Source organism: Heloderma suspectum, chromosome 11 (assembly GCF_057233095.1).
Source record: "Heloderma suspectum isolate Gila_16-S chromosome 11, 16-S_ref, whole genome shotgun sequence".
NCBI lineage: Eukaryota > Metazoa > Chordata > Lepidosauria > Squamata > Helodermatidae > Heloderma > Heloderma suspectum.
In genome coordinates, this window is record NC_139468.1 from 38,121,826 (window position 1) to 38,136,182 (window position 14,357).

At 52.3% G+C, this 14,357-nt stretch overlaps 1 protein-coding gene across 1 annotated transcript in view; it reads left to right on the plus strand.

Annotated features, from left to right (window-relative positions):
• The window catches only part of RGMA (repulsive guidance molecule BMP co-receptor a), a 35,851-nt gene extending 23,708 nt beyond the window's left edge, over positions 1–12,143 (plus strand). The window contains exons 2-3 of the mRNA XM_084816450.1: positions 4,111–4,622; positions 11,430–12,143. Of these exons, the coding sequence (XP_084672576.1) occupies positions 4,111–4,622; positions 11,430–12,143 (1,226 nt within the window). The remainder of the gene's footprint in view (positions 1–4,110; positions 4,623–11,429) is intronic.
• The last annotated feature ends 2,214 nt before the right edge of the window (positions 12,144–14,357 follow it).

Genomic DNA, 14,357 nt, shown 5'->3' on the forward strand with positions numbered 1-14,357 from the left:
CCCCCTGAAGATGCTACACAAAGAATCAGGAGACCCTGCTGAATGGGATGAGCTGGAGGGAGGGGGGATCCCAAAAATTGGTCTGAGGGGCCTTCCATGAGTGGGGCCCTTCCTTTCATGGAAGGCGGATCCTGGATCCAACCCGTTTATTTTGCCGCAGCTTGCACGGACGGGATTCCCAATAGCTTTTGTTCTATGAGTCAAAACTGTCTGTCTCCCCCTTTGCCCGGTCTTTGGGTTTGGGGCCTGGAGTTTCAGAATTTTAGCCACCGCCTCTGGGCCTCCAGCCCGTTGGCTCAGCAAGAGCTCTGCTCCCAGGTCCATCGGGCACCATCCCTCGTTTGCTACACGCACGCCAATGGAGGCTGGTGGCTCCGATGTCAGTGGGACCGTGAATCCAGGTTTCGGTTAGAACCAGTCAGAACTCTGAACTTCTGCTTCACACCTTGGACAGCTCCTGTAGGGTTCTGGCCGAAACTGGGAGAAGAACACCGCCCCACTGGCATCGGAGTCACCAGCCTCCACTGGCGCACGCTCCACCCAGCCAGGTCCTTCCCACGTGGCCAGGCTCCGCCCCTTGCCTCCCAGACTCCTCCTCGCAGACCTGGCAGTCCAGTTTCCGCACAGCTGCTCTCCGTGGCGTTCCTATCTCCACCATCTAGGATGGGTGGGTGTGAGCTCCTCTCCCCTCCTCCAGAAAACAAATGATGGTGACGGCAGCACTGAGGATTGTGAGTGTTCCAGGGACTCAGCTTACATTATCTCAGTAAACCTTTCTCCAGGCCTCTAAGATTGTCAGGTTCCTTTCCTCCTGTTCTTTGGGAAGTGCCATGACCGTTGATAGTGCTGTAGTAGGACTTGGGACTCGGGGGATCCGGGTTCTAGTCCCCACTCAGACATGAAGCTCACTAGGCAGCTTTGGGCCAGTCACTGACTCTCGGCCTAACCTACCCTCACGGGGTTGTTGTGAGGTTAAAGTGGAGAGAAGGAGGATTAAATAAGCCACCTTGGGTTCCTTGCAGCAGGAATAAAGTTGGGGTAATGATGTGGTGGTGGTGGTGATGGTAATAATAATAATAATTAAAAATATATATACCAGTTTGTTAATTAAATTTATTAATCGCCCATCTGGCTGGTCACCCAGCCACTCTGGGCAATGTACAACAATAAAAATGGTTTAAAACAATAAAATTCTACATTAAAAACATATTTCTAAAATTACCCTAGTTGAGAGAAAGGCGATTTGTTGGAATCACCTCAAACTGGATTCCAAGTAGCGTCTCCCAGAAGTGTAGCTCAGGCACTCAGCTGCTGCAGCCCCATCCTGCCTGGATTTGCCATGTGGAATTGGTGTGTTTGTTTTGATAGATTTGACTTGCCCCTGTGTGTTGCCCCCACATGTCCCTCCACCCAAGCCTCCGCTGGCAAGCTGAGGGGATCTTGGCATCACGCTCCCCGGCGCACCAATGTCCTTGCCAAGGCGACTGAGTCACCCAGGTGTTTGTGCAATCCGAAGGCGTTGGGTGCGGGGCGAAGGTGCAGGAAGGCGGCCGCTTTGCCAGCAGATCAGGCCGACAAGCTGCAAGGGGCCTCAGCTTGAGAGCCGTGACATCGCTCCGTTCCCAAAGCAAGCCTTTGTCTCCTTTGAGCAGGGAGATTAGGGCGGAGGGGCCGCTTCCGGCTCTCCAACCAGGTGCAAAGCCTGGCTTGGGCTCGCTGTGGTCCTACGCAGCGTGCAGGTCGGGCTGCAGTCTTGAATTGCCGTAAAGAGAGGGGATGTATTATGCTAATGGCTAGGGTAGTCATTGAAGACTCCACCCGTTTTGTTTCCAGGCTGTGCTGTGTTACCGCCGTGGGGAGCAAAAAAGATAACATTGACGTGGCCTTCTCTGCTATCCATCATGGCTGAGGCGCTTTTGCTCGCCCGGGAAGGGTAGGAGTAGTAAAGTTGGTAGGAGTTGGGGTCCAACCATCCTGGAGGGCATCAGGATGAAGATGGCTGCTTTACTTAATGCTTCCACACACTTGCCTCAGGAAGAACACAGGCTGGCGGGCCGGGGGGCAATGGGACCTCTCGCTTTGCAGTACTAGAATTTGTGGTCATGAAACTGACTGGCAGGAGACCCGGGACAGACAAGAGAATAGGGCATAGTTATCGCTCGGCTCATAGTTAACTTACAGTGGATGGTCATTAGCTTAGATGGGTTAGAACCGGGTGTGGGGCAGATTTTAGGCTTCTGGGCTTCGCTTTTCTTTTTAGTACCACCCCAAGATGCACCAGCTGGAGGCTGATGCAGAAGCCGAACACCTGAAATTAAAGCATTCTGAGTCAGGAATTTGTTCTAAGGAACAGAACTGAATGGAACTTACAGTCCTGCCACTCCAAAATCCACTCCTGGTTGCCCCAAGCCGTCTTCTTTTCAGCAGGATGATTCCGGGCAAGAGGGGAATCAGGCTGGTTGCTTCCGCTGTTGGGCGATCCTTGCTGATCTGTTGAAAATCAGCCAGAGATGTTAGTAGTTTCAGCTGTAGCTTCTTCCCACCCCTGGATTAGACAGAATCATGGGAGAGGAGAGGACTGATCGGTGGCTCTTCGCCGTGCTACCTCAATGGATCCTCTATACCCAGAAGCAGGAGACCATTGAATATCAACCACGGGGGGACGACCATACAGGACGGCTGCCACAGGGCCCTCGCATCCCCGGTTTATGGGCTTCCTGGAGGCATCTGGTTGGGACTGCGGGAAAAGGAATGCTGGACAACTGATGCAACTTTTGTCTGATGCACTACAGCTCTTCTTCTGTTCCAGCTCAGCCTCCTGCAACCTGGCACCCTCCAGATGGGTTGGACCACAACTCCCAGCATCCCCCGGGCAGCCGGCTGGGGGATGCTGGGAGTTGTGGTCCAACCCATCTGGAGGGCGCCAGGTTGCAGGAGGCTGAGCTAGTTTTACAACAACATTGAGAGATGGAAGCAAAAATGGTGGGGTTTGCATTTGTCTGATTGCATCTCCCTCTCCCTCTCTCTCTCTTTCTTTCACACACACACACACACACACACACACTGATGTTGTCAAAGTTTATGTATGACACCTGGCTTTGGAAATTTGGCCTTATATGGAGACGTGTGTGGAACGGCAAGCGGAGATGTTTCCCCAGAGCCGAAATGCGTGAGATCCGTGGGAGAACATCTCCCCCTGCAGGCCTTGGTGAGATACTTCCCCCTTTCGCCCCTTTGGCGAAGGGCAGAACAGCCGTTCCACGCTCGGAGGGTTATCACCTTGGCGGATTGTCCCGGGGCACTGGCTTGTTTGGGACAAAGGGCCACCGCAGGGGAGAAACTTCGCTTTCTTTTTTAAAGTGAGCCCACAGGTGCATTTACTACTTTGAGAAGGTTGCCTTAGAGTGAAACGTAGGAAGCTGCCGTCTACCGAGTTAAGCCGCGGCTCTGCCTGGCTCGGTCTTGCCCATGCGGAGTAGCTGTGGCTCTCTGGGGTTTCAGATATGGGGTCCTTCCCAGCCTTTCCTGGAGACACTAGGGATTGAACCTGGGGCTTTCTGCATGCAAAGCACGTGCTCCACCACTGAGCTGCAGCCCTTCCCATAAAGATTCCGGACCTCATGGTTCTAAATCAGGATTGGGCAACGTCTGGCCCTCCAGATGGCTTTGGCCTACAACTCCCATCAGCCCTCGCCATCCTAGCCAATAGTGAGGGATCATGGGGGTTGTAAGGCAAAACATCTGGGGAGTCGCAAGTTCCCCAATCCTGCTCTAAAGGAAGAGCTGGGTTAAATAAGAACCTACGAAACTGCCTTGGGCACCTCAGACTATCAGTCTGTCTAGCTCAGCTTTGCCTACCTTGACTGGCAGCAGTGGCTCTCCAGGTTTTCCGAAAGGGCTCACCCCCAGCCCTACCAGGAGATGTGAGGGAGTGGACCCGGGCCCTTTTGCAGACACAGCTGCAGCCCTCCCACAGAGGCCCCCGTGTGAATGGGATCTGACCTTCCTGTTGGGACGGCCCCTGGAGTGATGAAACGGGAAATTGACATGGATGACATTCCTTGGCCGAATGTTTTCCTCATGCCAGTGCGTGCGTCCTTCCCCTCTTAGGGACGTCTCAGTGCAAAATCATGAAGTGCAACTCCGAATTCCTAGCCGCCACGTCAGGGCCTCACCACCTGGGCGCTGAGGAGGTTCCCGAGTTCTGCACAGCGCTGCGCGCTTACGCCCACTGCACCCACCACACGGCTCGTACCTGCCGGGGGGACCTCTTCTACCACTCCGCTGTCCACGGCATAGATGACCTCATGGCTCAGCACAACTGCTCCAGAGACGGCCCCACCTCGCAGCCGCGCTTCCGCCCGGTGCCCCGCGGCGACAGCCAGGAGCGCTCCGACAGCCCGGAGATCTGCCATTACGAGAGGAGCTTCCACAGGCACGCCCCCCCTCCCAACTACACCCACTGTGGGCTCTTTGGGGACCCTCACCTCCGGACGTTTTCAGACAGTTTCCAGACCTGCAAAGTCCAAGGGGCGTGGCCGCTCATTGACAATAGCTACCTGAACGTGCAGGTCACCAACACCCCCGTCTTGCCTGGTTCCATGGCAACTGCCACAAGCAAGGTAAGCGCACAGCGCCGCGCCACCCGGTACTTCAGGAGGGCGCCCCCTTATGGGCACTTGGTGAACAGTTCCTTTCTTCCCATTCTCACCTTGGGCAGTGAGGGGGAGCATGGAGGCCTCCAGACATAGTTGGACTGCAACTTCCGTCAGCCCTAGCCAGTATAGCCAGTGGCGAGGGATGATGGGGGTTGCAATCCGCCAACATTTGGCGAGGGCACACATTCCTCGTCCCTGCACTATGGCTGGATCTGTGCATGCAGCAGAACTGGGGTGGCGGGCGCTTGGTGCAGAATCATAGAATCCTAGAATAGTGGGGTTGGAAGGGGCCTACAAGACCATTGGGTCCAGCCTCCTGCTCAGTGCAGGAATCTAAGCAGGCCCAGCTTTGGCTTTTGGGGGGCCCTGGGCAGACTGTACCCCCCCACACACAGACCACTTGTTGCCACTTGGGCCCCCTCACAAGGGGCTTACCCAAGAGCAGTGGGCTAACCCAGTGCAGCATTACTGCTGCTTGGTAAACCCACTCACAGGCCAGAAAGTGCCACAGGAGGCAGGGGAAGAGACGGGGCAGCCCCCCCCCCCCCCGTTCACGTGTTCTCACAGCCTTGTCCGGTGGTGCTGTAATGGGCCAGCACAGTCAGGTGAGAGGGGGAAGCCAGCATTTTCCAGAGGGCTGCTGGTAGGGTCTGACGCATTTGTCGGTTTTGCTTTCTCCCCTGTTCTCGTTCTCTCAATCTCACATGCTTCCCATCCCATTTATAAATTGTCAATACTGAACGAAATGAAATGGCCAGCTGTTCGTAGCCACCGGAGGCCCATGTGGTGACAGGTGTTGAGGGCTGGGCGAGGCAACGTATCCGCTCTGGTGGACCACGATGGGTTGCGTGGGCCCCAGTAAATGCCCCGTTACGCCAGATTCTGAGGCTGGGCCTGATTCTTCAGGCTGTGAAATGGCCTCTGGCACTTCAGTTTGTATCCTTATTTGAGCACATAAGAGCCACCATTTTCTGTCACAAATGACACTAGTAGCAATTTGCAGCAGTCCAAAATCTCAAGGCAAGCCCTATAATGTACTTAGAGTGCCAGTGCTGGCTGGAGCATGCTGGGAGTTGTAGGACTTTTTTCTGTCTAAACGTGCATAGGACTGCGCCCTTAAAAAACGAGTATCAGAAATTTTAAAATCCAGTTGCACAGACACAGGCACAGTTACTTAAACAACACATAACCACAGAAATAACCAGAAAACTACAGTAATGAAAAGGTACATCAATAGCAAATACTCATAGCCAACATCAAATGTCATCTTGAAAATACTGCTAGGGCGCAATCCTATGCACCCTAGACAGAATCTGGGGGCCATAGGATAGTTTGCATTCCTGGATCCAAGGTCGGAGACAGTGCTCCAACATCGGAGCCAGGAAGCCGAGGTCCTGCCCCCTCTCTGTCACATCCGGCGTGGAGAGAACCATGCCTGCTGCCTCTCCGAGATCGAGGGAAGTAAAGGGGGCCTTCCCATGGGTGGGGAGAGAAGGTGTGGGAGAGGCCAGCTTATGCCGTGTCCTGAGACGTCTCCAGACTCTTTTCCTCCCCCTCCGTCCGTCTAGCTGAAATGCAGAGCGGGAGGCATGGCAGAGGCGACGATCGCCCCTGCCGCACCTCCCACTCCACACTGGATATTCATAAGCCTCCGGGTTTAGAGGCTGATGGGCATCAAGGGCGCATCCAATAGGATTGTGCCCTCACTTGCCCTTCTCCCTGCATTTGGAAACTAGACACACCAAGCAGAGGACTAGAAATAGAGATTGACAGTTCATTTCATTTCCAGCTCAGGTCACTTCCCATGTGTCTGTTCATAATTCTGTTCCACCTGCAATTTTAAACAAAAACTGCACAAAAATTGCATTTAAATACATATTTCTCACCAAATACACGTATCTAAAAATATTTTATCCTACGATACTCATTTTGGCACATTTTTTGAGCCAGGAAATATGTTGCAAAATTCGAAGAAGTGCTGAAGCTGAAGGATAACTGTGTCCTGAGCCACACATTAGTCTGTGACATGCGTATCAGATCAGTTTGTACCAGAATTTGCAAAGAACAAATTCCTGAAGCAGCCCTAGTTAGAACCCTCCTCTGCGGCCTGCTGCTTTTCTTCTGAGAGGAGTTCGATTCAAATTAAAATGTATGCTATAATAATATCTGGGAAAAGAGACAAATATAACACATTACATGCTAGAAAGATATCAGAAGCATAATGCAGAGATCTAATGTATTGGAAAATTGGCAAAAGACCTCACAATTAATTAACAACACAAGTACAAAATCTTATTGTTATGCCCCATCGCTTTTGCAATTAATTGCCTGCCTCTCCATGATGATAGCCAATCCAGCTATTTTATGAGTTCCTAACATGCCATCCCCTGCCCAGCAAAAATTTGGACTGGAATCTTGTCCGTCAGTAAAGCACCTTTTCTAGAAAAGGAGATTATTGCTAAACGTACTGTATAACAAGCGGTGAAACAAGTAACGGGTTTCCCCCCTCCCATATGTGCCTGCCCGGACCTTAAGATCATCATCAGCGGCCCTTCTCCGTGAGCCCCTGCCAAAGGAAGTGAGGCGGGAGGCTACTAGGAGGAGGGCTTTTTCTGCTGTGGCACCCCGGCCCTGGAATGAGCTCCCTAGTGAGGTTCGCCTGGCGCCTACATTGTACTCCTTTCGGCGCCAGGTGAAGACCTTTTTATTTTCCCAGGCATTTTAGCTTTCTAAATTTTTATCTTTGCTGTTTTAAATCTGTATTTTAAACTCCTGTACTGCTGCTAGGTTTTATTGTGGTTGTATTGTTATATTGTGGTTTTAATGTTCTATATATTTTAAATTGTTTTATTGTGTGTTGTTTGGTTTTAATTTTTGTGAACCGCCCAGAGAGCTTCGGCTATTGGGCGGTATAGAAATGAAATAAATAATAATAATAAATAATAACGGGTTAGATCTTCAGTCTCCATTAAACTACATGCACACATTTTGTGGTCCTCACAGAATGCCATGTGTGACTGCGGATTTCGTAGTTTGAAAATGTCATAAGGATCTCTGGAGTTCAGTCAAATAACACTCGTAACTGGATTTCTGTTTTAGGACCAGCACAAACCAGCCAAGTCAGCTTGAATCACAATGGGTTGCATCCAGACTTAGATCAACTTAGCTCCCACTGATTTCAGTGGTTCTACTCCAAGTATTATTAAGACTGGATCCAACCCTGTGTTTTTTAAGAACTAAACTAAACTAGCTTAACACCATTCTACACTTAGCAGTTGCCTCCCACTGCAGTCCCAATCCAATTTGGGTGTCTCGCGCCTACTATTTACATAGGAAGGAAAGCTCTGGTTAGCACCCATGGGAGTTTTCTTCCCACTGCAATCAGTAGGTTTGGGGGCCTTGATCCAGACTGGGACTGGAGTAGGAGGCAGAGAGTTAAAAGTTCTCTTATTTACTCCAAAAAAATAACTGTTCATGCAACTGCTGGTTGCATCAGGTATGGCTCCAAGTCACTGAGAGAGCAGTACCTTCGCTAGGTTCTTTGCTAAACTGATAGGAACTTTTTGCTTTTGCTTTACATGGGGAAGCATTTTAAAAACCGGTATTCCTACCCACAATCTGAAATGATAAGGTCGTGCTCATGGGTAGACCAAGGCTATAACTCGTACCACGTATGTGACCCACCACATTTAAGGCCTCTGATGGATGCTAGGAAAGCTGCTAGGTACCCAACAATCCTACCGGCCCTCATATCCCAGAGCACAAGCAATGTTACGAACAATGTTATGTAGTGATTAATACTGGCACCGTACTTTCACGTATTCCTGATTCTGATTGGGAACGCATGCAGAAGCAAGCATCGCAGTGCTTACCAGCAGTGGTTTTTACTACTATGGTATAGGGAGTCCTCTTTGTATCCCACAAACATGCCACATGGGGACAGAAATCCGGGCTGGGTGCCAAAGTCTCTATTTTGATATTCTTGGCACTTCCATTTATTTTTCTTTCTTTCTTTTTCTAAAAGCAAGTTGCTAGCCCCTATGGGTGTTGAAATATACCAGGAAGCATGTGCACCAGGCTGAAGTCAGTCCACCCTGCATCATGCATAATGACCTGGCAGGTGCTCACAGCCCCCTATACCCACCCCCACCCCAGGCAACCAGTAAAAAACAGGATATTCACTGTGTCCCTGGTGGGCCATCATGTGTGGTGAGTGGGATGCATTGTGCCTAGCGGGCTGCAAGTTGTGTAAGCAGGCCTGGTGTGGGCAGTTCCGTGGCAAAGCCGTAGAAGTGGGGAGCCTTTTGCCTAGGGATAGGCGGATTCCCTACCTGTCATTCCGGGGGGGGGGGATCCGCCCACAGGAGGAGGCGATCCGTACCTCCCCCGGAATCCATCCAGGCCAGCTCTGCTCTGTGTTGAACCTGCGGAGCCAGCCGCCAGCTCCGCATTGCTGGCAAATGCTGATACGGCTGGCAGCCACTGCCGTGCCATATCACTGTGCTAAGTCAGTCTCCGGACCAAAATGACGTAGTGGGCGCCATTTGCAGCCGTAAAGCTGGTAGATTAGCCTAAATGCAGCCGTAAATGCAGCCTGTTCACGCGATAGGCTACGCAAATATTTGCGTAGCCTATCACGTCAAAAAACAGGGACGCGAATGGCATAGTGGGCGCCATTTGCGGCCGTAAGGCTGGTAGATTAGCCTAAATGCAGCCGTAAATGCAGCCTGTTCACGCGATAGGCTGTTCATGCGTAGCCTGTTCACGCGTAGCCGATCACGTCAAAAAACAGGGACGCGAATGGCGTAGTGGGCGCCATTTGCAGCCATAAAGCTGGTAGATTAGCCTAAATACAGCCGTAAACGGCTGCATTTAGGCTAATCTACCAGCTTTACGGCCACAAATGGCGCCCACTATGCCATTTGCGTCCGGAGACTGACTTAGCACAGTAATATGGCACGGCAACGGCTGCCAGCCGTATCAACATTCGCCAGTGAGGCCAAGCAGGCGGCTGGCTCCGCAAGATCGACACAAAGATGGATCCGACCCGGATGGATTCCGGGGGGAGGTGGAGGTGAGTGCTGCATTCCGCCACGGTCTTGGAATCCGGCCTCATTGGGATCTGTGGCGGAATTCTCCACCATCCCTACTTTTGCCCTCCCCATGCTGACCAGTGAAACAGGATCTTTCGGTTGTTCTTCAGGCTTTTGAACGTTGGGCCTGTGGGGCAGACGGGCGCCTCGGGGGGCAGTCAGAGGGGCAGCAGTGAGTCAAGTCAGTGGAGGCTGGTGGCTCCGGTGTCAGTGGTGCAGTGAATTTGCCCCTCGGACAGCTCCTGGAGAGTTCTGACTGAAACCCGGAGCGGAGTGCCACCCCGCTGACAACAGAGCCACCGGCCGCCATTGAGTCAGCTGGAACTTAGGCAGGCCAAAGAGCAGGGCTGGGGCCAGAAACTGGCGGCCTTAGGCCGACGGCTGGGGCCTGCCCTGAGCTCCCCCCTCCCTTAATTTTTCTTTTCTGACTTGACATTCAGAGCAGTGCCAGGCAGCTTGAGCTCTTTGTAATTTATTCCAAAGCCTCGCTGCTCACGTTGCTCTGGGGTATTGTGGGAAATTAAAAGGTGGCTAAATTCAGCTGCCCAGTCCACTGCCACCGCAGCCAGGTAAGCCTATCAGGGCCCAGTGACAGAAGAGGCCACCAGCGGCCATTTTGCTCCAGGCCCCTCAGAGGGTTTGCTCTACATATTATTCAGTCTGGATCCCACCCAGTGACTCTCAGCCTGGCAGTGCAGAAGGAAAACAAAGTGGCTTCTCTCAGCAACAGATTGTCCAACCCAAGGGAGGTCAGTGGATAAGGGAACTTTATATCGGACCGTGACACAAGATTGGCCCTTGGATGTCACCTGACTTTTAGGGCTAGGAGGATTCTGGGCTATTGCGCAAGCGTCCTGACTTGAACAGCCCACCTTTTCCTTTCTCGCTGTGGCACAGGAAACAGCAGCCTGGCGCCTGCTCCTGGTTTGAGCTCTGCAGTACTTGATTCAGAATTCATCACTCACTAGCACAGCATGTCAAGTTCTGGCTGGGCTGTTCCAGGTGGACCAGTCCCACCACTAGAAGGCCCCATAAGGTACAGTTTCTTGGTGACAGCAGAAGGCGAATAAGGATGAAGGAAAGATTTGTAAATGTCACACTTTCAAAACACCGCGCGAACTGAAACTCCTTTGAAAGTTGCCCTTCTCTGAATTTTGCACTGGAGTTCTCCAATAAAAATATGCATACAAAATATGTCTATTAGGGGAAGTAACATTCAAAATGCATTATAATAGTAAAATTGCTTACAAAAATGTGTACATTAGGCAAAACGGCATACAAAAATGCATATATTGGGAGAAACGTACATAAAAATGCTTATGAATTTTCATGTGAACTTTTAAAGACAAAATTCTCCAAGTTTGGAATGAACCGAACGTAAGACAGGAGAAATTCTCAAAGTTCAAGACAAACTGAACTGAGGATGGGAAAAATGTGAAATGGAAAGAAACCAGAATGGACAGATTTGTCCATGCCTAAAAGAGAGGGTTTGGGGATGGAGGGAAGGCACCGCGTGTTTTTTTAAATTATTATCATCATCAATTCTATACCACCCGATAGCCGAAGCTCTGTGGGTGGTTCACAACCATAGCCATAGGGTGGGCTACAGTTGGATTCACACGTCAGTAACTTCTCCCTTCCGTACCCTTTTGCCCCCCTCTTGCCGTTGTCCACGCAGCTCACCATCATCTTCAAGAGCTTCCAGGAATGTGTGGAACAAAAAGTGTACCAGGCCGAGATGGATGAGCTCCCTGCGGCCTTTGCAGATGGCTCCAAGAACGGCGGAGAGAAACACGGCGCCAACAGCCTGAAGATCACCGAAAAGGTGTCTGGCCAGCACATCGAGATCCAGGCGAAGTACATCGGCACCACCATTGTGGTGAGGCAAGTGGGCCGCTACCTCACCTTTGCCGCGCGGATGCCTGAGGAGGTAGTGAAAGCTGTGGAAGACGGAGACAATCAGGGCCTCTACCTCTGTCTCCGGGGCTGCCCGCTCAACCAGCAAATAGACTTCCAGGCCTTCCGTTCCACTAGCCGGAGCACGGAGAGCCGGGCTCGCCGAAAAGGCCTGAGCCCCCCGTCTCCGCCAGAGGCGTTCACCTATGAGACGGCCACGGCGAAGTGCAGAGAGAAGCTTCCGGTGGAGGACTTGTACTTCCAGTCCTGCGTCTTCGACCTCTTGACGACGGGCGACGTGAACTTCACCCTTGCCGCTTACTACGCCTTTGAAGACGTTAAGATGCTCCACTCCAACAAAGACAAGTTGCACCTGTACGAAAGGACACGAGACTTTGCGCCGGGCAATAGGGCCGCCTCGGAGCCGTCCGTGCCTCTCCTCCTCCCACTGGTGGTGTTGTCGTGCTTGAGTCACTGTGCCCCCCTCTTCTTATAGACCTTCATCGTGGCAGACCTTGTACATCAGGGAAACTGAGGGAATGAGGAACAAAATGATTGCAGGCTGGAGAAGGAGGAGGCGAAGCCGACTGGGATGGCTCATGGCTTGTTGGCCCCTCTCCTTCCAGAAACAGCAACCCACGGAATGGATTCGGACCTTCTTGCCAGACGGAGGCCTGTCAATCCTTCAAAAAGCTTCTACCAGACTAGAACTCACTGTTCACCTCCTCTCTCGTTCCCTTCCTGCTATCTCTAAGGATGATGGGAGGGGCCTCAGCACTCCCTCCCCTAATGCCCCGCTCCTTTTGTTGTGCTACAAGTGGTTGTGGTGATTGTGACGTTGGCGTCTGTGTAAAGCGGGATAGTTTTCGGAGAGGCGGCGGGGGCAGTTGCTGCTTCCAGGGAAAGAACTGCGACGTCATGACTGTGCAAGTGTGGTGTTAAAAAGGGGGGGTGGCATCCGTAGTCAGAAGAGCTGCGCTCTTTTTGTGGCTGGCTTTCGGTTACGTGCACCTGCTTTCGGCCGGGAGCCCCGACTGCTCCCGGCGCGCTGCTCCGCACACGTTCACGCCCTTCTCGCGTGTGGCACTTTGCACGTTCGAACAGCTGCTGGCCGGTGCACGCCCGGGGCCTCTCTTCTTGCTCGTGTAGCTGCTGGCGGTTGCCTTTGCACAGGTGGGTGTCGCAAATGTTCCCAATTGGCCCTCCCCTCCTCTCTTACAGCCCGGGCGCAACGGTGTGCAGGAGGGAGCCAACCAGGCACGAGGGATGCAAGAATTCACTTCTGTTGTTCACCTCCTCTTGGCAAAGAGCATCCCTACAGGCCGCCCCAACCTGGTGCTCTCCAGATGTGTCAGACTACAACTCCCAGGATCCCCCAGCCAGCTTAGCTGGCTGGGGGATCCTGGGGGTTGTAGTCTGACACATCTGGAGGGCTCCAAGTTGAGGAAGGCTGACCCAGGATATTCAGTCTCTTTTTAAGGAAAGGGCACAGTATCTGTACTGCTTTGACGTGGGTCCAAGGGCAGCTTGGCCCGGCCAAGACCCTTCCCAGCAGCGGAGAACTTTGGCTTGCTTCAGGGGCTGTGGAATTGATTGCCTATTTCTTGTGATCCTCTCCCACTTCCTTCCCCTACCCTGGGACTCTCCAGAGGATCAACTCGGCCAGTATCCCCTCCACCGAGGCTTCAACGGTGCCCGGTGAACGGGCATCATGACCTTCCTCCCTTTCCAAGTCCCTCGCTTACATGACCCACATTCATCCTTGTTTCTTTGTTTTGTTTCCTTTTCATTTTTGTTGTGGAGAACAACCTGTGCCCATCTGGGGAGAATCTTCAGAGGACACCGGGTTCTAACAGGATGGAAGGATTTTGCGGCAGTCCAGTTGGATCCTTCCGCCTCAGGGTGCGGGTGTACCCTGTTGGTCAGATCCTGGATCAGGCTTCTGCAAGAAGAAGGGACCATCTGCGAGAGGGGCTCCCCTCACGGATGGTCCATCTGCCTGATTTTGGGGGATCCCCCTCCCTCACACCACAGCGCACCCCATTCAGCAAGGTCTCCTGCTTAACTTCAGGGGCTAGAGGGAAGGAGGGGCCAGGGAAAGCCATTGGCCAGCATGGTGGATCCAGCTTAAATCTGGATCCAGCCCTGTATTCCCACCAGGTGGCTGCAGCAGGCATGATGGAATGATCCGTCATGATGGAATGATCCCTCCATGAGGCTCCTTACTGGGTTGCTGCTCTGCCTTCCGAGATCAGCCACTCATGCAGAGAACCATTCCTTCGAAGACGGGTAGGTCGTCCTGTTCCATATGCCAAATGTAAACTTTTGGGGGGTTGAAAGTAAAACATACCTCTGTTTTAGTTTGAGGATCGGGGAGGAGAATGGCTCAGTATTTTGGAAACGCTGTCTTAAAAGATGCAGTGTCCCAGTTCTCCTTTCTGTCCGGTTCTCTCCCCCCCCCCCCCCCGGCTTCCTCCATGAAAACTTCTGAGCCAACTTTGTTAAGCATGGAGAAAGACTCCAGCTGAGAGAAGCCTTTGGCTTGAACTCCCCCAGTCCTTTGCTCTCCACAGCAGCTCATGGTGTGAGGCTTCTGCACTTTCTCCAACCTCACTTAGGGACACCTTATATGTATCCAACACAACGTATGTCCCGGCCACTCCAGTTTTGTGCCAAGAGCTCCAACCCACGTCCTCCATGGTGAACAGCT